Genomic DNA, 25,440 nt, shown 5'->3' on the forward strand with positions numbered 1-25,440 from the left:
ATGGAGGCAGGGACCTTTTGAAAGGACACCCCACCCCACCCCCCAGTCTTTGAAAGCCCTCTCTTCCTAACATCAGATAGGAAGAAGGGGCTTTCAAAGACTGGAGGGATCCTTTCAAAAGGTCCCCATCTCCCCGGGCGGCACGCAATTCAAAAGCTGCACTTTTGAATCTCCGCGGCTGCCATTATGCTAATGAGATGTTGTATATTCACAGCAGCACCTCATTGGCATATTTTGAACTCGCTCATTAACATGCCCCTTCCGAAAGGAACAGGCTCATACAGACACAGCTTAAGGGGTTAGTGTTCTTGCCCCAGGTCTTCGGGAACTAGAGCCAGGCAGCTACTGGGTCAGTCAGGGGACAGAGGTTTAGGATGGGCAACAGGAATGGCAGCCAAGCAAGACCCTCTTCTGAACTCTTTGTGGTCTTGCACAACACCGTATTCCATGTACCTCCAGAGTACATCAGAGCCCACCCGCCCTCTGTTCTCTCCAAAATGTAGTTTCCACAATAGGCATGCCTGAAGCCTGGTTGACCCCATCCAGGCCTTGCATATCACTCACCTGTTCCCTGCCACATCCAGCACATGCAGTTCTGTGGTGCTGGCAAGTTCAGGAGGCAGAAGTGCGAGGCAGTTATCACGCAAGGACAGCACATTCAGACTGGCACACCCCCCAATCTCAGAGGGAAGTGCTGTCAGCCGGTTCCGGTCCACATTCAGATTGGTCAGCTTGGTCAGCTTCCCCAGGGACTTTGGCAAGATCTGGGTGGAGAGAGAGCCCAGAAACCTTGATATCAGAGGCTTTGCTACAGTGGGGCTCACAACCCCATCTTAAAGTAAAGGGGAAAGAACATAAAAACAGCCACATTGGGTCAGACCAAAGATCCAGCCACCTCAGTATCCTGTCTGCCAACAATGGGCAATGCCAGGAACTTCACAGGGAGTGAGCAGAACAGGTCACCATCAAGTGATCCATCCAGTCCCAGCTTCAGCCAAGAGAGATTAGGGACAATTCACAGCACAGTCTTGCATGCCTGTACATTTCATTAGCTGAGCAGGAACCTAGCCAAGAAGTTTAGGCATCTTGTCACCTTACGGATGTGGGAGGTCTCATCAACATCTACACCACTCCACAAGCAATAACCAGGCTACGTTTTAGCCATGGGAATTTTCAGTCAACATCCTCTTCATGACTTGTATTATCTCCTCTCACTAAATCTTGGGGAAGAGGAGGGAAAGAGGCATAGGAAGCATTACTGGTGCTGGAGGGGGGTCCGTGCCACCAGCCTAGGCCCCCATCAGCAGCTGGTACACCTAGCCCAGGAACTGCTCACCTAGGTGGCCCCCCAGACCAGCTGCTGTAGAAGTCATGGATGTCCCAAAACTTCACAGGACCTGTGAACTCCATGACTAACTCCTAGCAGTGGGCATACTGGCCGCGAGAGGAACTCCCAGCTTGTTCAGCCCCTGCCTCTCCCAGTCGGGGGTGCTGCGGTAAGAGGAGCAGGAGCCTGATTTGTGGGCGAGGGAGATTCCAGCTCCTCAGTACCATCTACACTGGTTTAATAAAAAAAGGAAAAAAATGAACAGACTCTCGGGAATCAAAAGAGGAATACATAAGACGACAGAAAATAGTCTAGCGCCTCTATATAAATCCACAGTACACCCACAGCTTGAATACTGTGCATAGATGCAGTCACCTCACCTCAGAAACAAGCTATATTGGAATTGGACAAGCTACAAAAAGGGTAACAGAAGCGACTGGGGTACAAAACAGCTTCCATATGAGGAGAGATTAATAGGAAGGAATTTTCAACTTGGAAGAAGGGGAAATATAGAGTTCCATAAAATCTTGACTGGTGTGGAAAAAGTAGATAAGGAAGCATTATTTATTCCTTCTCATAACGAGGAGTCATCAAATGATATTAAGAGGCACCAGGTTTGAAATTAACAAAAGGAAGTATTGTTTCCACACAACGCACAGTCAACATGCGGAAGTCCTTGCCAAAGGACATTGTGAAGGCCAAGACAGAGAAGTTACCCACTTCGTGCAGTAACAATAGTTCTCCAAGGCGAGTCCCCATGGGTACTCTACGGTAGGTGTTGGGCCTTGCCCACTACCACAGGATGGAGGCTTTTCTTAGCAGCACTCAGTGGGACTGTGCTTGTGAAATCCCAGAGCGCATGGTTTGTGCCGCTAAGGATAGCGCACACAGCCCCGCTCTCTCTTCAGTCATTTTACCGACACTCTCGCTATGTCTATTACACCGAGCAGAGGGGAAGCAGGCAAGACATGAAGCACACAGAGGGACACCTCTCAAAGAATCATCATTATTTCATAAAGTAAGTACTTTCTCTTTCTTTGAATGCCGTCCCCGTGGGTGTTCCATGGTAGGTGACTGGAGAGCAGTGTTCCCCTACTTGGATGGTGGATTTTGGTTTGGTGCGTCTACTGTGGACAGTACTGTTTTAGCTATGGCCAAGTGTTTGTCTGCATGAGACTGTATCACGCAGTGAGCCATGAAGGTGTAGTTAGAGGACCACGTGGCTACACGACATATCTCCTGTAAGGGCACTCCCTTTAGGAAAGCTGTGGATGTTGCTACTGATCTTTTAGCATGTGCCCTCAGAAATGCCAGCAGTGGTTTGTTTCAAATAGAAAAGCATTGCACTATGCATGTAGATAGGAGTCTTGATCTATGTTGGGATGGCAGGGTCAATCCCTTTGATCCTTCTGCAACCTTTGTGATTTTCCAAAGGACTGTGTCCTGTCTATGTAGAAGGATATGACTCTCCTGACATCCAGAGTGTGCAGTTTAGCCTCCACATGGAAGCATGCGGTTTAGGGTAGAAGGCAGGCAAGGATTATAGAGTCGTTGACATGGAACTGAGAGAATACTTTCAGTAAAAAGGCAGGATGGGGTCGTAGGACCACGTTCTGTTTGTGGAAGTTTGTGCATGGTGTGCAATCAGTCAAATCAGCTATCTCGCTCACTCTTCCAGCTGATATCATCACCACTAAAACAAGGTTTTCATTGTTAACATAGCTAAGAAACATGTGGCCAGTGCCTCAAATGATGGTCCCACCAATGTATGAAGGATAAGTTCCAAGTCCTGGACCAGAGGAATAGGTTTGAAGGGTGGCATAATATTTTGTAAACGTTTGCAAAACCTTTTTACAATTGGGTCAGTAAACACAACTCTGCCATAAAGCCTCTAGGGCAGGCGTATCCAACATGCGGCCCCACAAGATCGTAAACTTTTAACATTATTATGTGATTTATGTACATTAACTATATTATATATTTTATATGTGGCCCAAGACAATTCCTCTTCACTCAATGCAGCCCAGGCAAGCCAAAAGGTTGGACACCTATGCTCTAGGGGTTCCATGCCAGTCCCAAGCCTTGAAGAAAGAGGAGAGTTGGTCAGATAAGTGATGATGTGATGATCATAAAATAACAATACAAATGAAATCTGATGCCAGTACAACTGATAAAAGGTGCTGCCTTGGACATCACCTGGATAAACAAGGTCCACAATACCAACTGAGCGATCAGGGTTGGGTTGATAAGTAAGCTACCGAAAGAAAATTACAACAAATACATAGTCTATCAATTGAATGTGGAAGGTCCGGACATTATGGGCAACTGGAAAGTTTGAGCTTCTTCAAAAGGAGATGAAGAGATGCAATCTCTCTACTGAGCATTGAGAGTGAGACCGATATGTCAAAGGAGAAAGAGCAGTGAAATGACTAAAGAACAAGAACCCTGGAAACGATAAGATCATGGGAGAGATTAGGCTTTTTTTAAACAACTAACAAAGTCATGCAGGGCCCCGGATTTGGTGGTGATAGAGGACTTCAACTATCCAGATATATGATGGGAAACTAATACACCGAGGCACAGATTCTCCTTTAAGTTCTTGAATTGCATTGGAGACAATTTTTTATTCCTAGTAGGCATCCTTCAGTCTGCATAGACTATGGATCGCGCCCTTGAAAAAGCTACTCGGGGCGGGAGTGGTTCTAGATTTGATTTTAACAAATAGTGAGGAATTGGTAGAGAATTTGAAGGTGGAAGGCAGCTTGGGTGAAAGTGATCGTGATAACCATAGAGTTCACAATCCTAAGGAACGGTAGAACAGAAAACAGCAAAATAGAGATAATGGATTTCAGGAGGGTAGATTTTGGTAAACTCAGAGAGCTGGTAGGTAAGGTCCCATGGGAAGCAAAACTGAGGGGAAAAACAGCTGAGGAGAGTTGGTAGTTTTTCAAAGGGACATTATTAAGTGCCCAAAAAAAGCAAGCTATCCCACTGTGTAGGAAAGATAGAAAATATGGCAAAAGACCGCCGTGGCTTAACCAGGAGATCTTGCATGATCTCAAAATAAAAAAGGAATCATATAAAAAATGGAAACAAGGACAGATTACAAAGGATGAATATAGGCAAACACAAGAATGCAGGAGAAAGATTAGAAAGGCTAAGGCACAAAATGAGCTCAAACTAGCTACAGGCATAAAGGGAAACAAGAAGGCTTTTTATCAATACATTAGAAACAAGACGAAGACCAGGGACAGGGTAGAGCCATTGGTCAGTGAGGAGGGAGAAACTGTAACAGGGAACTTGGAAATGGCAGAGATGCTCAATGACTTCTTTGTTTTGGTCTTCACTGAGAAATCTGATGCAGGAATGCACAACATAGTGAATGCTAGTGGGAAAGGGGTAGGGTTAGAAGTTGAGATAAAAGAACAAGTTAAAAATCACTTGGGAAAATTAGATGTCTGCAAGTCACCAGGGCCTGATGAAATGCACCCTAGAATACTCAAGGAGCTGACAGAGGAGATATCTGAGCCTTTATCTATCATCTTTGGAAAATCATGGGAGACAGGAGAGACTCCAGAAGACTGGAAAAGGGCAAATATCGTGCCCATGTAAAAAAAGGGAAATAAGAATAACCCAAGAAACTACAGGCCAGTCAGCTTAACTTCAGTGCCAGGAAAGATAATGGAGCAGGAAATTAAAGAAATCATCTGCAAGCACTTGGAAGGTGGTAAGGTGAAAGGGAACAGCCAGCATGGATTTGTAAAGAACAAATTATGTCAAACCACTCTGATAGCTTTCTTTGATAAGATAATGAGCCTTGAGGATAGGGGAGAAGTGGTAGATGTGATATACATAGACTTTAGTAAAGCATTTGATACAGTCTCGCATATATTCTTATTAAAAAAAACTAGGCATATACAACTTAGATGAGGCTACTATAAGGTGGGTTCATAACTGGCTGGATAACTATACTCAGAGAGTAGTTCTTAATGGGTCTCAATCCTGCTGGAAAAGTATAACAAGTGGGGTTCCGCAGGGGTCTGTGTTAGGACCGATTCTGTTCAATATCTTCATCAACAATTTAGATATTGGCATAGAAAGTACGCTTATTATGTTTGCAGATGATACCAAGCTGGGAGGGGTTGCAACTGCTTTGGAGGATAGGGTCATAATTCAAAATGATCTGGATAAATAAAATTATCTGGGTAAATTGGAGAAATGGTCGGAGGTAAACAGGATGAAGTTTAATAAGGACAAATGCAAAGTGCTCCTTTTCGGAAGGAACAATCAGTTTCACACATACAAAATGGGGAGAGACTGTCTAGGAAAGACTACAGCAGAAAGGGGTCTAGGGTTATCGTGGACCACAAGCTAAGTATGAGTCAACAGTGTGATGCCGTTGCAAAAAAAGCAAACAATTCTGGGATGCATAAACAGGTGTGTTGTGAACAAGACATGAGAAGTCATTCTTCCACTCTACTCTGCGCTGATTAGGCCTCAGCTGGAGTACTGTGTCCAGTTCTGGGCACCGCAAATCACAAAGATGTGGAGAAATTAGAAAGGGTCCAGAAAAGAGCAACAAGAATGATCAAAGTTCTAGAGAATGTGACCCATGAAGACAGGCTGAAAGAATTGGGCTTGTTTAGTTTGGAAAAGAGAAGATTGAGGGGAGACATGATAGCGGTTTTCAGGTATCTAAAAGGGTGTCATAAGGAGAAGGGAGAAAACTTGTTCTTTTTGGCCTCTGAGGATAGAACAAGAGGCAACAGACTTAAACTGCAGCAAGAGAGGTTTAGGTTGGACATTAGGAAAAAGTTCCTAACTGTCAGGGTGGTCAAACAGTGGAATAAATTGCCAAGGGAGGTTGTGGAATCTCCATTGCCGGAGATATTTAAGAACAGGTTAGACAGATGTCTATCAGGGATGGTTTAGACACTACGTGGTCCTGCCGTTGGGGTAGGGGGCTGGACTCGATGGCCTCTTGAGGTCCCTTCCAGTCCTAGTATTCTATGAAATACAGCAGAGAAAGTATGATTCAGGAAATACGCTGACTATGTAACATAGCTTGGAAAGAAAGGAAGATAACAAAGGAACGGACAAGATCCGTGCTAATGCCAATACACAAGAAAGGAAGTACATTGGAGTGCAAGAGCTACAGAATGATTGCCCTTACCAGTCATCTAGACAAGCTGCTGCTGCTAATACTAATGAAGAGACTGAGATCGCAGACAGAAGAATATCTAGCAGGTGAGCAAGCAGGATTCAGGAAAGCCAGAAGTACCACTGAGCAGATATTGACACTAAAACTGACATCAGAGAAAGCTCAATAAATGAACATCATCATCTATAATTGCTTCATCGCTTTTCAGAAGGCATTTGACAGGTGGAGTTGGAGTGGCTAACAGACTGATATGGTTGTTGAAGGGTATCAACAACAATGCAGAGGCAGCAGTGAGAATGTGCAGAGAGTAGGGAAGTTTGTTTAGAATGAGTACAGGTATGAGACAAGGAAATCTGATATTGCGGAGTATCTTCATCATGTACCTAGAGAGAGCAATGGACAAGATCAAGAAAGCAGCAGATTGAGGTTCACAGGTGACATAGTTATTATCAAGGAAGATAAAGAGAAACTAGCAAGAATGGTGCAGGTGCTAAGTGAGGAAGGGAAGCAGTATGGACTGATTATGAACATCAATAAGCTGTTTAAGCTAGGAGGTGGGGTGGTGGTTTGGGTCTATTTTGTGTTCAGCTGCAGAACATCTAGAAAACTGCTGCATGAACCCCACTTAAAAAAATGTTGGACTCCTCTGCCTTACTCATGACAAAGACTGCCTCCCCATCTTTGATATTCGCAATGATCCCATGCAAGCCACTTAACAGACTGACAGTCATTTTTGCCCCCACTCCTTCCTCCCCGCTTTTGTGCCCTTTCTCCTCTACATAGCTGGTTTCTCTTTTCATTTGTTCTTTGATTCTTCCAAGCCCCCAACTGTGAGCCCCCCAGCCCCTCCAGCTCCTGACTCTCCTCTAGCTTCCCCAGCCTCAGAGGATGGGGTTTAAGCCGAGGGCTAGGGGAGCAGTTTGAGGATGAGTCTTTTCCCCCAGAACAACTCAGATTAACTATAATAATAAAATAATAAACTATAACAAACAGTAACAGAGAGAAAGTTGTGCTAGTCTATATACTATGAAAACAAAAAAGCAGTCTTTAAAGTGCTACTGGACTGCTTTTTAATAATAAGCCGTGTTATTTTATTTACGTATTTTCCCTTTTTCTATGAAATTATTATTACTATATAAATGTGAGGGGGCACAATTTCATATGCTTGCCTTAGGTGCAAAATTAGCTAGTTACAGGACTGTTGCCCTCCCTCATATTTTTGAATTGGCCTGGGTCACCATGTCTTCCTGAATTGTCAGAATGGGTCCCTGTTTGGAAAAGGTTGGGAACCGCTTCCCTAGAAGAATGTGTGATATGAGGGCTTCTGGAAATTGACCCACCCCTTCTAGGTGAGTGGTCTCCAATCTGCAGAGTAATAGGAATGAGCTGAATACCACCTCAGTTTCATGTTCTAGTGACGGCAGCGACTCATAGTACCCCTGTGGTGGTAGGGTGGACTGGAGGGTGTGACATCGCGCCCCCCTAGTGACTTAGTTAAAAACGAGGGCTGTGGTTCCCTCAGGGATCTCTGTTTTAGCCCTGGCTTTTCAGTGCCATGGGTGAGAGCTGGTGCTGTGCCAGGGTTTGACGATGTTCTCCCGGTGCCAGGAGACAGCGTGGCACCGCATGTTCCTCTGGCATTGATAAAGGCTGTACATCAGCTGGTGCTGGCTGAGCACTCAGCACGGCAGCCACTGCTTGGTTTGCCGGTGCCAACAATAGCATCCTGTGGTAGTCTCCATCCTGTGGTGCTGGGAGAGCCCAACACCTACCGTGGAGCACCCATGGGAACAGCACTCAAAGAAGAATGTAACAGGGTTCATAAAAGAACTAGGTAAGTTCATCCAAAAGAGGTCCATCAACGGCTATTAGCAGGATGGGCAGGGATAGCGTCCCTAGTCTCTGCTTGCCAGAAGCTGAGAATGGACAACAGGGGACGGATCACTTGATGATTACCTGTTCTGTTTATTCCCACTGGGGCACATGGCCCTCGCCAGCATTGGAAGACAAGATGCTGAGCTAAATGGACCTTGGTCTGACCCCATAAGGCTGTCCTTATGTCTACTGTTACACTGGGCAGGAAAGAAACAGAACATGTACAAACTTTAGTTAAGGGCCGAAGGCAAATTCTGACTGAGAGGGCATAGGGAAAAGCTTCACCTTGGGCAAATTATTCCCCAAGTGCCCAGGGTGAGAGCCCATTACCTTTGGGAAGCAGCTTGTTCTTTCCCTTACACGTGTTATTTAACCACCTGTGTTACGAGTTTGAGCTCTTTGGCTCAAGAACCATTTTCTACCATGTGAATGTGCAGCAGCGAGCACAATGTTGCACTGGTCCCCAATTAGGGCCTCCATGCACTACCACTACACAGTCACACGGTGCTGACTGAGACAGGATACTGAGTCAGAAGGACCTGGGCTGATACACTTTGGGGAGCCTATGGGAGCCCTTCACCAGCTCTTGAGGCGACATGAGCTTCATCCGGGGTCTCCCAAGGATGGATGGCAATGTCACATCACCCACGGGGAGCACAGCAGCAGCAACACGCTGGTTGCGTTGTGGGCCCTGGATCCCTTTGTGGTGTTGGCTACAACTCCCAGAGCTGCAGCCTGTGGGCAGAGCCCAAGGAGACCATCCACCGGTATGGAGAAGAGCCGCCAGTAAGGGGTCGAGCTAAGCAATACAATACAGACTGGCATGACTGCCAGAACACGTACTGTCAGTACATTCTCTGTCAGGATGAGCTCCGAGAGATTCTCACAGTCCCCAATTGACTCAGTCACCTCAACCAGCTGATTCTGGTCCACCTTTAGGATGGAGAGCTGCTTCAGCTGACCTGGGCATGGGGAAGAGACAAACGTAAGCTGCAACAGGGAGCAATATGGTCCCTTCCCACACTACTCAGCGACATCATCCACCCCTTGTTTTCCCCTCAGCATTTAGCTCACTGCTACCATTCATGGAGGACATGGCCCCTGCTCCTGTCCCGTTCTGCCATTCAGGACTCCCTCATTTCCCAGTGGGGCAATACAGAATCCAGGAAAATACAAGAGGCCTCATTCCAACATACATACCAATCCCATCAGGAATGCTTTCCAACAGGTTCTGTGACAGCAGTAGGTCTGTCAATGCCACCAGCCCACCGATCTCATTGGGCAGCTGCTCCAGCTTGTTCTCAGACACATCAAGACAGACCAAACGCCGAAGATTCCCCAGCTCCTGGGAGGGGAAAGGAGACACTATCTGGCTCAAGAGAGCGATGGAGTGGGAAGCACAGGAGAGAAGCAACACCCACAGAACAGGTTCTTACCGGAGGCAGGGCTGAAAGCTGGTTTCGGTCTAGCCAGAGCTCCCGCAGGTTTGGTAATGCTCCCAGAGTGTCTGGCTGCGAGAGACCAAGAAAGTAAAGAGGTAACCCTTCCCCAAAGGACAGCACCCGCTCTGCGATAAAGGCTGTGTACAAGTCATCACAATCCAGGAATGACAGGTGCTATAGCTTCCCCACCTTCTCAAGGTCATGCACCACAGGCTGCTGGGGAAGTCAGTGAGCCAGGATACTGTGACAAGGAAGATTAGGCATTGGGGAGGCTCTCAACTAACACATGCCACAGTTTTCTAGATTGCCTGTTCTGGCTGCACAAATTCCACCACAGCAGGATACCAAGAGACAATTGATATTGTTTGGTCCCATGGGGGACTCAGAGGTGATACAGGGCTTCAGAGTCTTTTGCCTCAGAAGAAAAAAATTTCTCTTTGTGGGAATGGACAGAGATGACTTTATAGTACCCAACCCACCCTGCTACACCAATATTATCCACCATCAGCTAGCCAGGGTGAACATACACATTAGATGGAAGTCACTGCTCAAATGCCCAGCAGTTAAACAGTTGTTGACATATTGAGGGCAACAAGCTTTGCAGCTAATATGCCACTAAGGCTACATCTATACTACGAGATAAATTTGACATAGTAGATTGAATTTCCTAAACTCATTTTTGTGAATTCAAATTTAAGTGTCCAGAAACCTTCTGGAAATTCAACTCTCTGTTTCTCCATGTTGAGTTTCCACAGTCCTATTGTCTTATCCAAGTTTGACTGTGTGAACAGTGCATTGTGGGCACCTATCCCACAGTGCCTTAGCCCCGGTGGCTTGTGAGTGTTTGATGTCATTATCCCAAAATGCAAAGCACGGTCCCAGAATCCAGAGCACCCAGTAACCGCACGAAAACAAACAGCAAGTCACACCGTTTTCTCCATCACAGTGCTAGCGCAATCACGGATCCTCAAATGCTTCAAGTCATTGCACACACCATTACAGCAACTTCATGGACTGTCGTGCAATTTTTCTGTTGATTACAAAGTGAGATGATGGTTGAGTACGATGATGATGATGGTTTTGAAGAGGAAATCTTTCAAACGTGGTCCAAGAATTCTCAACTGCTGGCTGCCCTGAATGCACTGCTGACAGTGGAGTGGTGGTTTTGGACTCATGAGACCAGCACACACTGGTGGGACCACATCATTTTGGAGTCCTGGGATGATGAGCAGTGGTGACAGAACTTTCACACGTGCAAGCTCACTTTTATGGAACTCTGTCATGTGCTAACGCCCAGCCCTCAAGTATGACAACACGAGATTGCAGCTGTCTTTAACAGTTCAGAAGCAAGTGGCAATCGCTTTGTGGAAGTTTGCAATGCCCAACAGTTACCTGTCAGTGGCAAATCAATTTGGGGTTGGCAGATCTACTGTGGGGGCCATGGTGATGCAGGTAGCAAATGCAATCTATCGGCATCTCTTCAGGAAGACCATGACCCTGGGAGATGTTCAGAAGCGAGGTCACAGTGGATGGCTTTGCTGGCCAGGAGTTTCCTAACTGTGGGTGGGGCAACAGATGGCACACATCCCCGTCACAGCCCTGGACCACCTGGCCTCCGAGTATATAAACGGGAAAGAGAAGTTACTCACCGTAGTAATGGTGGTTCTTCGAGGTGTGTCCCCGTGGGTGCTCCACGACAGGTGTCGGGCTCACCCCAGCGCCGCAGATCGGATCTTTCCAGCAGTTTCTGCCAGACCGCGCATGCGCCGGTGCGCGCCGCTCCCTTGCGCGCTCCCGGCCACGTGCGCGATCCAGTCCTCGCCAGTTCCTTGATCAACCGCCTCGGATGCTTCTGAAAAATACTAAACAGAGATCCGAAGCGGGGAGGATGGGCGGGTGGTGGAGCACCCAGAGGGACACACCTCGAAGAACCACCGTTATTACGGTGAGTAACTTCTCTTTCTTCCTCGAGTGTCCCCGTGGGTGCTCCACGATAGGTGACTGCCCAGCAGTAACCCAAGATAGGAGGTGGGTAATTGGATTATGTGCAGCTTGTCCCCGAGAGGACCGCTGTCGAGAGACGGGTATCCTCTTGAAATACCCTGTGAAGGGCATAATGCTTGGCGAAGGTGTCATAGGATGACCAGGTCGCTGCTCTGCAAATGTCTTTTAGCGCAATGCCCTTGAAAAAGGCAGTTGATGCCGCCACCGCCCTAGTGGAGTGAGCCCTAGGCAGGGCCAGTAAAGGAGTCTAAGTTCGTAGCACATTTTTATGCAGGATACGATGTGCTTCGAGATTCTCTGCGAAGAGAGACCTTCTCCTTTTGATTTGGGAGCGAGAGAGACTAAGGAGTCTATCCATTTTCCAAAAGGACTTTGTCCTGTCTATACAGAAAGCCAGCGCCCTCCTCACGTCCAGGAGGTGTAGGCGCGCCTCTTTGTTGGAGTTATGAGGCTTTGGATAAAATGAGGGTAAAACTATAGGTTCGTTAATATGAAACTCTGAAGAAACTTTGGGAACAAAGTCTGGATGCAGCCGTAAGGTTACCGCCTCCTTGGAAAATACTGTGCAGGGTGGCGTTGCCATAACTGCCGCAAGCTTGCTCACCCTGCGAGCTGACGTGATTGCAAAAAGGAAGGTCGTCTTTATCGTAAGGAGACTGCGGGAAACCATGGCTAAGGGTTCAAACGGTGGTCCCGTTAGTGCATTAAGCACCAGGTCCTAGCTCCACGAAGGTGAAAGCGGTTTCCGAGGGGGGTATAGGTTTACCGGCCCTTTGAGGAGCCTGGTAACCATGGGATGGGCAAACACCGTGTGCCCTTCCTCTTCATGTCTGAAAGCCGATATAGCGGCAAGGTGGACCTAAAACGAGGATAGGGAGAGTCCACCTCCCTTGAGGTCCAGTAAATACTCTAGTATTACAGGTATAGGCACAGCAAGGGGGACTAATTGCTTGGTAGAACACCATGCAGTGGATCGAGTCCATTTTTGCTTATAGGTATTCCTGGTGGAAGTCCTCCTGCTACTTTCTAGGACTTGTTGCACTCCCTCCGTACACGTGCTCTCTAGGGAGCTGAGCCATGGATTAACCATGCTTGCAGTCGTAGGCCTCGGGGGTGTGGATGCACTATGGACCCCTGGGCTTGCGTGAGCAGATCCGGCGCCACCGGGAGGGGCATCGGTGGACTGTTCGACATGCGCAGGAGTAAGGGGAACCATTCCTGTCGATCCCACGTTGGGAGTACTAGGATCATTCGGGCTCTCTCTTTCCTGGCTTTCTGCAAGACTTTGTGGATAAGCACTGTGGGAGGAAATGCGTAGAGCAGAGGGCCCCTCCACGAGATCGTGACTGCATCCCCCAGGGACCCCCGTCCCAGTCCTGCCCTGGAGCAGTATTGTGGGCACTTCTTGTTGCGCTGAGTGGCAAACAGGTCTATCTGGGGAAATCCCCATGAGTGAAAAATCAGTCGTAGCAGATCGGAACGGATCTGCCACTCGTGTGTGAGTGTGAAGCGCCTGCTCAGCTGGTCTGCCTTCACATTGTGAGCGCCTGGTAAGTACGAGGCTTTCAAGGTTATATTGTTGGCGATGCACCAGTTCCACAATCGGACTGCTTCCGCACATAAGGCACGGGACCGAGCTCCTCCTTGCCGATTTATATAAAACATGGTGGAGGTATTGTCTGTACTGATCCCGACTACTTTGCCTTGTATATGGTCTCGTAAGTGTTTGCACGCGTTGAACACTGCTCTGAGCTCCAGTATATTTATGTGCAGTGACTGTTCCATGGAGGACCACAGTCCTTGCGTCACCCTTTTCGCCCATGTGTGCTCCCCACCCTATGTGGGAGGCGTCGGTAGTGAGAAAAACAGGTATTTGTGGTTGGTGAAAGGGCACCCCTGTCAGCATGTTCTTGGGGTTCACCCACCATTGCAGGGATCTGCGCACCTCTGTCGTGGGCGACACCACCCTGTGGACGGTGTGTGCTGCCGGTTTGTAGACGCTCGCCAGCCAGTGCTGCATGCTGCGCATATGCAATCGGGCGTTCTGTACCACAAACGTTGCTGCTGCCATGTGGCCTAGCAGCTGTAAGCACGTCAGAGCCGGCACCGTAGGGCTGAAGGTGATGACTTGCACGAGCAAACCAATGGCGCGAAAGCGGGCATCGGGTAGATAAACCCTTGCTGTGATGGAATTTATACGTGCCCCTATGAACTCTATGTCCTGTGTGGGGTCTATCTTTGATTTTGCCAGATTGATGACCAGGCCCAGCGAAGAGAATGTGTCCGCTGTGATGCGTATCATGCGAAGTACCTCTTCCTTCGAGGCCCCTTTCAGTAGGCAGTCATCCAGATATGGGAATATAAACACCCCGTCTGTGCAGGTAGGCTGACACCACTGCCAAGGTCTTGGTGAAGACTCTGGGGGCCAAGGAGAGGCCAAACGGCAGAACCTTGTACTGAAAATGTTCTTTGCCTACCATAAACCGGAGAAAAACGCCTGTGAGCTGGGTGAATAGTTATGTGGAAATACACGTCTTGTAAGTCGAGGGGTGCGAACCAATCTCCATCGTCCAGTGCCGTAAGTATAAAGGCGACTGTGATCACCCGAAAGCGTTGCTTGCGCAAGTACCGGTTGAGGCCTCGAAGATCTAGGATGGGCCTCCAGCCTCCTGTCTTTTTCTCTGTGAGGAAGTATCTTGAGTAGAACCCTTTCCCTCGGAGTTGCTCCGGCACTCTTTCCACTGCCCCTATAAGCATAAGATGGTCTACCTCCTGCTTGAGTCTCGCTTCGTGGGAGGCGTCCTTTAGGTGGGGTCTGGTTGGAGGTCGTGGCGGTGGGAGCGACTGGAAGAGAATCGTGTAACCCATGGCTATGATCTCCAGTACCCATTTGTCTGTGGTGATCTTTTGCCACTGGTCGTAGAATGGTCGGAGGCGATGGTGGAATAGTAGCTTCGGATGACATTGCGCGATGGTAGTGATAGTGCAGCCCTCGATCCATGTGTCAAACTTGTGGCCTTTGGCCCTGCCCCAAGGATGCACGGCTCTGTTGGGAACATCGCCTGGGAGTTCTGTACTGCTGGTGCTGTTGATGTCGCCCTTGCTCATATCCCCTGTGGTACTGGGGTCACTGTGGTTGATACTGGTATCGTCTTTGTTGGGGGTAATACTTTTTCCTTTCTGTATGGAGGGGTGTAAATCCCTAAGGTCCTGAGAGTAGCTCTTCAGTCTTTACTGGAATGAAGGACCGAGTCGGTTGATTCAGCAAACAGCTTCTGCGTGTCAAAGGGGAGATCAACGATCTTCGCCTGCAGATCCCTCGGGATACCCGATGTCTGGAGCCAGGACTCCCTGCGCATGACCACTGCCGTAGCTGTTGAGCGTGCTGCCGTATCCGCTACGTCTAGGGCGATCTGAACTCCTATACTCGAGGCTGCGTAGCCTTCCTGCACGATGGCCTTGAGCACCGGCTTCTTGTCCTCTGGAAGCGAGTCCATGAGGGAAGTCAGCCTGGAGTAGTTGTCGAAATTATGGTTCGCTAGATGCGCTGCGTAATTCGCCATTCTCAACAGTAGGGTAGAGGAGGAGTAGACCTTTCTGCCGAACAACTCTAGTTTCTTGGCATCTTTGTCCGTTCCCCCGTCTTGTACTGAGAAGTTTTCGACCTCTGTTGAGACGATTCCACCACCAGAGAATTTGGTTGCGGGTGGCTGAACAGGAACTCCATACCCTTCGCCAGGACGAAGTACTTCTTATCCGCTCTCTTGTTTATAGGCGGAGTGGACGCAGGGGTCTGCCATATTGTGGTGGCGGACTCCATGATTGCTTCATCAAGTGGAATAGCTATTTTGGAAGAGGCTGGAGATCTCAGGTTTTTAAGGAGCTTATGGTGTTTCTCCTGCACCTCTGCTGTTTGGATGCCTTACGTGAAGGCCACCCTTTTAAACAGCTCTTGGAACTGTTTGAGATCGTCTGGAGGATGGACGTCCCCTGGGGCCGTGGCCTCGTCAGGGGAAGATAGCGAGGAACCGCTAGGGTAAGCCTCTCTGGACCCCTCTGGGTCCTGTTGACGGTGATACATCCTCTCGCTAGACGCTTGCAAGGGAAAATCTCAGGGTTCCAGAATCAACTCCCCCTGAGATATTTGCATTTCCATCCCCGTCCGCGATTGCCCTCGGGGATATTGAACCATCTGGGGGGATCTGTCCCTGGGAGTATGCCTATGGTGTCTATGCCCTGCGTGATAGGGGCGACCATGGCAACACAGGCACTGTTCCGGAGATGGAGACCTGGACCACTCTGGAGGCGCATACCCCCTTCATCTGGGGGAGCGAGATCATCTGGGTGATTGAGATAATGGAGAGACTGATTTGTGGCAGCACTCCAGGGGTTCTAAGCCCAGGAAGGGCGATGGTGGTCCGAGCCATGGTGATGCCGGCTGTAGGAACGGGGATGGGGGCTCAGGGTATACTGGAGGTGACCTCTGCCGCCTTGTTGGAGTCCGCAGCATAAGTGGAGGGCTTAGAGCGAGTAGCCCTGCAGCCCTGTCTGGAGAAGGGCTGCAGTGCCGGCTTTTCTGTGCTGCCTTTCCCCTCCCCTGTGGGGCTGGCTCGGCCCCTTTCCGTGTCAGGGATCTCGGCCCTGCTGTCTGCGCCGCGCTCGGCATGCTCCGCTGCGGTGCCGCGCGGGTGGTCTCCCCTGGTGCCTGCAGGCCGTGTGCCTGTGAGCTCTGCACCGCCGGTTCCCCGGGGGTCGGTGCCGCCGGTTCCGGCACTTGCCTGGCCGCCGCCCTGCCCGTGGTGCGGGGCAGCTGTTTGATTATCGGAGGCTCAGCCTCTGCCACATGCGTCTCCGCGCCGCCGCCGCTCAGCTGTGACTGTGGCTGGGGGCTATGTGCTCCACCCATCCCGCTCGCTGTGGCTGCCGGCAGGGATCGGGTTGGTGAAAGCTTCCTCCATTTTTGTGCTGATGGGGTTAGGGAAGCAGCTTTCCTTTTATGGGCCCCTGCGGGTCCCTCCGGCGTGTCTGGCTGGAGGGCCTTGTCAAAGAGCAGCATTTTCAGCCACATCTCTCTGTCCTTCCTTGCTCTGGCTGTGAGCTTTGCGCAGAAGGAGCATTTCTGGGTGACATGAGATTCCCCGAGGCACCTAATGCACTGACTGTGCCCATCAGAGGCTGGCATCGCTTCGCGACATGACTCACACTTTTTGAATCCTGAAGAGGACATTGTGGTGAGTCTTTGAGTTGTTAAAAGGGTACTTAGCACCTTCTCTGTGCCTGTTCCCCTCTCGGACTCAGCCTGCCGCGGCAGGAGGCCTAATGGCCTTACGTCCCCCGGCCTCCGCTGCTCCGCTTGCTACTAAGGCTGTAAAACTCTCTTTTTTTTTTTTGAAAACAATAACAAGCTAACTTAAGCTAAAAGACTGAAAAAGAAACTCTAAACACTTTAAAAACATTATATACGCTAACTCTGGCCGTAGCCTGAGCTGATTCCGTCTGCAGCCGACGGCGGTTAAAGAGGAACTGGCGGGGACCGGATCGCGCACGTGGCTGGGAGCACGCAAGGGAGTGGCGCGCGCCGGCACATGCACGGTCCGGCAGAAACTGCTGGAAAGATCCAACCTGCGGCGCCGGGGTGAGCCCAACACCTATCGTGAAGCACCCACGGGGACACTCGAGGAAGAAGGGATACTTCTCCACGATTTTGCAAGCACTGGTAGATCAAAGGTTGTTTCACCAACATCAGCATGGGATGGTCAAGAAGATTCACGACTGGAGCATCTTCAGGAATTCTGGGCTGTACAGAAAGCTCATGGATGGGACTTTTTTCCCCAGACTGGAAAAATCAAGATTGGTGACAAGGAGATGTGAGACCCTGCTTACCCTCTGCTCACTTGCCTTATGAAACCCTACACAGGAGGCCTGGACCGCAATTAGGAAAAACTCCAAAGACCCAGCAAGTGCAGAATGGCAGCTGAATGTGCCTTTGGCCATTTAAAGGTGAGGTTCAGATGCCAATTGACCCGTCTGGACCTTTATGAAACTAATGTCCCCACCATGATTACAGTGTGCATTATTTTGCATAATATATGTGAATCCAGGTGGGAGAATTTCCCGACCACCTACAATATTGAGACTGAGGCCATAAAAATGGCTTACTTGCAGCCACCTACACAGCCATTCACCAATAACCATGCAGAGGCAGCAACAAACAGGGACACTTTGAAAAATATCATAATTAACGACCTGCCATGCACATGATAGTCATGTATTTCTCTGCTGTAACAGCCAACCCCACTCAAACTGATTTGTGCTCCCCACCAAATGTCAACCAATAAACCAGATCGTGTCTTACACGGAGCAAATGCTTTTACTTGGTAGGAACAGGTTAAGTTGCAGGCAGAAGAATGAATATGGAGGGAAAGTTATTTTTCTAAACAAAGGGCAGCTGTGTTCTCGGCCCTCTCCACTCCCACCTGGGTGCCTCTGCCATGAGTCCTCTGAAGACTCTGGTATAGAGGTGGGCAGCTGTGCTACCAGCCCTCTCCACGATCCCTTTGCCAGGAGTCCTCTGTGGACCTGGACATAGCAGCAGCCAGCTGTGCTATTGGGCCCTCTCCACCCCTGCCCAGATGCCTTTGCTGCAAGTCCTTTGTGGACCTTGGCATAGTTGCGGGCAGCTGTGCTTTCTGCCCCCGCCCTGTTCCCTCCAATGAGTTGTGCACCCTACCACTTGTGCATGCCAAAAAAAAAAAAAAAAAAAAAAAAAACACACACCAAGCTCAAAAGGAAAAGTTTATTTTTGTCGCGTGAGGAGAGGTTTAAGTGGCAGGGAAAAGCAGCATGGTCAAGGGTGGTGGAATAACCTTTTGCAGTGGCCCTTGGGGCTGTCACAGTAAGCTGTCGTTGCCCACCCTCCCCGTGCTCAAGGGCTGTAATGATAGGGAATGGGCGACCTATCTTCTGTGGACTCCCATCTGCTGCATTGGGAGCCCCTCTGCAGCTCCAGCATGGAGTGTAGAACCTCCATTTGGTTGTTCACTGCCATTATGAGCTCTGCCATGTCCTCCCTCTGGTCTGCCGCTCGCTGTCTCTGGAAGTCAAGCATACTCTGCCGCCACTCTGCTGTCTGTCTCCCTTTTCACGTCACTCATTTCTGCTTCAGACCGTCCCATATGCTGCAGGATCAGATCCTGCTTGGACCTTTTGTGCTTCCTTGCCCTGTCTCCCATGCTGGGCATGACAGCTGTAAAGTAAAGGTCAAAACTGAGACACAATTTACACTAAGCCCTTACCTAGGGAATGAATGGGTCTTTGTCTCTACTATCAGTGAAAGTTCCTTTTGGCAAAGCCTCTTAAGGCTTATTAAGGATGAGATTCAAGCATGCATTGCACAAGCCACCATTTACCATCAATTTATCCACAACCTTTCGTTGTGGACATAAGCCATTGTTTGCTTTTTTTTTTTTGGACGGGGGAGAGGGAATAGGAGTGCAAAGAAGGGGAAGCCATCTGGTGTCCTGGAGCAGGGAAAAAACTTTTTGGCCATTCCTAGAGCTATCCTCCAAAAGGAGCAAGGCCAGCAGAGACCAGCAGCTGCATGATGAGAGGGGATGGCGGGGAAGGGTTCAATTCCAGCCACATAGATGGCTGGGTGCGGAGAGATCTCTGTTAATTGAAAAAAATCCCAGGGAGGGGAGGAGGTTTCCCAGCCATCTGCCAGGTCAGGGTAAAAAAGTTTCTCGGTGATCACTGGAGCAGCCCTTATCAGGGAAAAAAGGCCATGTGAAAGAGGGCAAACCTACCTGTGCTGCACGTGGCAGTTTGTGGTAGCAGGGTCCACAGAGCCTGGCAGCTGTGTGGTGAGGGGGAAGGAAGGGGAAGGGCTTGATTCCAGCTGCATGGACAGCTGGGTTAGGAATGATCCCTGTAAATTTAAAAAAAAAAAAAAAAAAAAAAAAAAAAGGAGGCTGGAAAGGGAAATGGGAAGGGATAAGGCCCAGAGAACCTGCCACCTGTGCAGAGATGGGGAGACGGGGCATGTACCAGCCAAACAGTACACCAATGCGCTCCAGGAAAACATAAAAGCACAGAAAGCATTGCAAAAAATCCAATCCAAATGACCGTGCTTCCTTAGATTGCCAAAGATGACATCACCCTCCTAAACCTAACAGATATTGACAAAGAAGAGTGTCTCAGCCCGCGTGACCACAAGCCTGAAAAATCTGCCAAAACGCCGTGTGGCGCCATGACACCAGATCGTTATTTGGTTGCCTGGTGTGGTAAGATGTGCTACTGTAGAAGCCACAATAAGTTAGAACTGCCCAAAACCTAGTGCAAAAAATACAAGAGTGCCTATATAAGCCCTTCAAGGACATCTCCAAAAAAGATAAGCACTCCATCCACAGAGAGTAACTTGCCATTCTGAGGGGCACAGATCCGTAAAAAGCCTATACTCAGACCTCTACCCACTTGCAACCCGCTTTTAGCATTCAGAAAAAAATACTCACCAGAACAGCTTCATCCTGGGGGCTGGGGGACTGGCTCCCACTCTAGGGAGAAGAGCTCTGGGCTGTCTGGAAGAACTTCTTTGAACCCCTGCTGTTTCCCCCATCCTCCTCTCCATTAGCCTCTTCCTCCTGGCCCCTGAGCTCCTCTCGGCTCAGCCTGGACTCCACACTAGGGCCACCACAACTGTCATAATGAAGAGTGAGCAATGTGGAAATGTCCCCCCCTGCAAGAAGCATGTGCAGCTGTTCATAGTAATGGCAGGTGTACGGCGATGACCTGGAATGACAGTTAGCTTCCTGGATTCTGTGATACGTCTGACGGAGTTCTTCCACCTTCACCCAACATTGCATAGAGTCATGGGAGTAACCTCTCAATCACCAACTGCGAGATCTTATATACGCATGCATTCCTCTTGCACCCCCGAAGTCTGCTCACCACCGATTCCTCTTCCCAAACCGCAAGAAGATCCATAATCTCCTGATGGCTCCATGCTGGAGCTCTCCTTTCAGACTGAGAACTACTGGGCAGATCACTACCCTAAGTGCTCATGACTGAAGGAGATGGCTACCGATGCAGGGCTATGCAATGGGTAAGAGACATTTTTCATTATAGACGCCCTTTATATTTCCAGGCCTGGGTGCTGATGAATTCATATTCAAATTCGTAGGCTTCCTGTGATCTCGCTCCTGCGCACCTGCAGAGCAGCAAAGGAAGTGACCACACCTAGTGGGCAACCACGTAGCTGTGTGGGAGACACACAGGACACTAGTGGAGGCTAATAAATTAAATTTTAAGACATGGTGCTTCCACGCTGGCTATTTGAAATTTTAAATTCGAACTTGACACTACACCGAGCCGGTTCTCATGATACTATAATATTGATATTAGTGCTGCCTAATTTGAACTAATGGTATTTATAGAGAAGAGAGTGACATTTTAATATTGGGCTAACTGCTTTAAATTAAAATTTATCTCGAAGCGTAGATGTAGCCTGAGAAGCAGTTCATGACTGCCTCACAAGTACTCTTGCAGGTTGTCTGCAGGTTCTGGCACAAAGGGCTGCACCACCTCACATGGCTCCCACTTTAGGAGGTTTTCTTTTCCAACAAGAGGTTAAATTCTTGGAAAGCCAGTTCTGGAGCAGCACTCTGACAGCTCTGTCTACATCTGTAGAACAGTACAGTACACACCTGGATTCCTGCTCAGCCAAAGGCAGTGACAAGTACGCAAGAAAAGCTGAGCCCAGGTTTCTCCCAGGCACTCTATTGGTCTTCAGCATTCATGTGACAGGAGGGTCTAAATCAGGGAAGGGGAACTTACAGCTCATGGCTTTCTTTGCAGAACGGACCCAGGCAGGCCATGGGCTACATACAGCCCATGGGCTCTGGCTGGCATGGGGAGGAAGCGGCTCCACACAGCAGCACAGGGAAAGTCTGTCTAATTACAGCCAGTGGGAGAAGTGTGGGTTGGGGACCTGTAAGTATGCTAGCATGGAGCCGCGTGGGGCCACCCTCCCCAACATCATCCCGTCCATCCCCTTCACCTACCAGCACTTCCAGGTCATTCCCACCGAGATCCAGCTGCTCTAATTTGACGAGGAATGAGAGCGAACTGCAGACCATGAAGGCAGGAGAGAAAGGGAAGGGGAAAGATTAGCACCGTGGACCCTGGCTCCTCAGTCAACATCACTGAATTCCCCATGTATTAGGAGACCAAATATAGTCAGTTTAGATAGCTCTTTCCATAGCACCTCCAAGCAAGGGTCTCAGGTGAGTTGGGGTTCTGCCTCGCCTCCTGTCAGAGCTGCTGAGGCTAACAAGGTCCTATCTGACAGAGTATTTTGGCTCAGCAACACTGGAATCCCCAGGAAAGGTGAGGAGTTAGCATTTCGTCCAACAAATCTGCTTTGAGCAGGAACACGTGAGCAGGTGAGTTCCACAGGCCAGGCCTGTGGCTGATCTCTCCTGCCATGGTGAAGTCCTGAGAGCAGGATGATGGAGAGAACTGGAAAAAAACTCAAGGAGAATGACACACACTCAGGAGACTGAAAGAGCTGAATTACCCAGGAGAGGAGGAAGCAAGCACAACAAGTCCCCTGCCCTCAAGGCCAGGAACTGCACTGTCCCGGCAGAGCATGTGAGAGCAGCCTGGGCACAGTGTTGCAGCACACAAGGTCTTCACTGAATATAGCTTGTGAAAAGCTTGACTGGGTGCCAGGCCCTGGCAGCACCTTGGGAGCTAGTTTGTAGGGCTGGATGAAAGAAGGAGCTGAGCATTTTTTGGGATTCCTCTTTGATGTGCCAGGAACCACTGGTGTGTGTCTCTCCACTCCAGCAGGACCACAGCACCAGGCAACACAGCAAGCACACCAAGTGAGATGGCTGACAGGTTCATCCTCATTTACTCCTGGCTCTGCATCTCCATCCCATCCTCTGCTCCCCAAACACGTGCCATAACCATCCCTCAGGTCACAGATCTCCCTTCCCTTATACCTGCACAGCCTCTCTTAGATCTCAGCTGCTCTTCCCTTTTTAGTCTCTTCACTAACTCAGTTTTCCCTGTCTCAGGAATGAGACTCTTATGCAGACAGCTGCGCTGTCTGCCAAACCAAGTTAGGAGCCTAGTAGCATACATGTGGGAAAACCAAAAGATGAGTGGTTGAAAGGGCAGGTTGCGGAGGAAAAAAATAATTCCCCTACAGTAACTAACCACAGTTGTTTGAGAAGCTGAATAGTAACAAGTCTCCAGGACCAGATGGCATTCACCCAAGGGTTCTGAAAGAACTCAAATGTGAAATTGCGGAGTTATTAACAGTGGTTTGTAACCTATCCTTTAAATCCACTTTGGTACCAAATGACTGGAAGACGGCCAATATAACACCAATATTTAAAAAAGGCTCTAGAGGAGATCCTGGCAATTATAGACCGATAAGTTTAACATCAGTACCAGGTAAATTAGTAGAAACACTAGTAAAGAGTAAAATTGCAAGGCACATAGAAGAGCACGAATTGTTGGGCAAAAGTCAGCATGGTTTCTGCAGAGGGAAGTCGTGTCTGTCTAATCTATTAGAATTCTTTGAAGGGGTTAATAAACATGCGGACAAGGGGCACCCAGTGGACATAATATACCTAGATTTCCAGAAAGCCTTTGACACGGTCCCACACCAAAGGCTTTTATGTAAATTAGGTGGTCATGGGATAGGAGGAAAGGTCCTTTCATGGATCGGGAATTGGTTAAAAGACAGAAAACAAAGGGTTGGAATAAATGGTAAATTTTCACAATGGAGGGGGGTAACTAGTGGTGTTCCCCAGGGCTCAGTCCTGGGACCGATCCTGTTCAACTTGTTCATCAATGATCTAGAAAATGAGGTAAGCAGTGAGGTGGCAAAGTTTGCAGATGACACCAAGTTGTTCAGGACAGTCAAAAGCAAAAGGGATTGTGAAGAACTACAAAAAGATCTCAGCAAACTGAGTGATTGGGCAGCAAAATGGCAAATGAAATTTAATGTGGGTAAGTGTAAGGTAATGCATGTTGGAAAAAATAACCCAAATTACACGTACTACATGATGGGGTCAAATTTAGCTACGACAGATCAGGAAAGGGATCTTGGAGTTATAGTGGATAGTTCTCTGAAGACATCCACGCAGTGTGCAGCGGCAGTTAGTAAGGCAAATAGGATGTTAGGAATTATTAAAAAAGGGATCGATAATAAGACAAAAGATATCATACTTCCCCTATATAAAACTATGGTACGCCCACATCTCGAGTACTGCGTGCAGATGTGGTCTCCTCACCTCAAAAAAGATATATTGGCATTAGAAAAGGTTCAGAAAAGGGCGACTAAGATGATTAGGGGCTTGGAAAGGGTCCCATATGGGGAGAGGCTAGAGAGACTGGGACTTTTCAGTTTGGAAAAGAGGCGATTGAGGGGCGATATGATAGAGGTATATAAAATCATGAATGGTGTGGAGAAAGTGAATATAGAAAAATTATTTACCTTTTCCCATAATACAAGAACTAGGGGACACCAAATGAAATTGATGGGTAGTAGGTTCAAAACTAATAAAAGGAAATTTTTCTTCACACAGCGCACAGTCAACCTGTGGAACTCCTTGCCCGAGGAGGCTGTGAAGGCCAGGACTCTATTAGGGTTTAAAAAAGAGCTTGATAAATTTTTGCAGGTCAGGTCCATAAATGGCTATTAGCCAGGGATAAAGTATGGTGCCCTAGCCTTCAGAACAAGGGCAGGAGATGGATGGCAGGAGATAAATCACTTGTCTTCTGTTCTCCTTCTCTGGGGCGCCTGGCATTGGCCGCCGTCGGCAGATGGGATGCTGGGCTTGATGGACCTTTGGTCTGGCCCAGTGTGGCCATTCTTATGTTCTTATGTTCTTATGTAAGCTGTAGTCAGCATCAGCAACGAAGGGTCCTGTGGCACCTTACAGACTAACAGAAAAGCATCTGATGAAGTGAGTCTGTGCTCACAAAAGCTCACGCTCAAAACTTTTCTGTTAGTCTATAAGGCGCCACAGGACCCTTCATTGCTGTTACAGATCCAGACTAACACGGCTACCCCTCTGATACTTGTAGTCAGCATGGATCCCACTGTGGATGCAGGTGCCCCTCGTGTATGAGACTGGAATCTGTTGAATAGCAGCATCCATCAGGGCTGCCCTCAAATGGGCCTTGGGCTCCCTGGGAGATCACAGAGCAGACAACCCTCCTTGAGGCTCCTCACAGTTTAAAGCCTGCATTAGTTGAGGACTCTGAAAGCTGGGATGGAAGGTCAGTCAGAGGTTCTACACCATCTTGGAGAACCACATTTACTGCAGGGTAATCATTTTCTCTTCAAGCATGTCAGTTCAATCCCACTGAAGATGACTAGTAAGAAGCACACCATTTAAACAGTGGAACGAGAAGTATCAGCTGCAAACAGGGACGCTAGTTCTGCCCTTCTGAATTCGGCATCTGCTCTGGCAGCTAACTCCAATGCACAATGCTTGACAAAAATCAATGGATTACACATTACTGTCTTGCAGATCTCAGAAGCTGGCACATTTCTGAAGCAGGCAAAGCTCTCGGAGTCAGCATTAGCATACAGTGCAACAGAAGTACCTACC

General features: G+C 48.7%; 1 protein-coding gene across 27 annotated transcripts in view; it reads right to left on the bottom strand.

The window, feature by feature from the left end:
- The window catches only part of SCRIB (scribble planar cell polarity protein), a 341,713-nt gene that overhangs the window by 274,933 nt on the left and 41,340 nt on the right, over positions 1–25,440 (bottom strand). For all 27 annotated transcript variants that reach the window (XR_012644304.1, XM_074986390.1, XM_074986386.1 and 24 more), the window contains exons 6-10: positions 21,868–21,931; positions 9,800–9,874; positions 9,564–9,708; positions 9,207–9,325; positions 565–764 (exon numbers count right to left, since the gene is read on the bottom strand). Coding sequence is in view for 26 of the 27 variants with exons in the window: in XM_074986390.1 (XP_074842491.1) it covers positions 565–764; positions 9,207–9,325; positions 9,564–9,708; positions 9,800–9,874; positions 21,868–21,931 (603 nt within the window). In the remaining variant the exon portion in view is untranslated. The remainder of the gene's footprint in view (positions 1–564; positions 765–9,206; positions 9,326–9,563; positions 9,709–9,799; positions 9,875–21,867; positions 21,932–25,440) is intronic.

This window comes from Carettochelys insculpta, chromosome 2, assembly GCF_033958435.1.
Source record: "Carettochelys insculpta isolate YL-2023 chromosome 2, ASM3395843v1, whole genome shotgun sequence".
NCBI classification, from domain to species: domain Eukaryota; kingdom Metazoa; phylum Chordata; order Testudines; family Carettochelyidae; genus Carettochelys; species Carettochelys insculpta.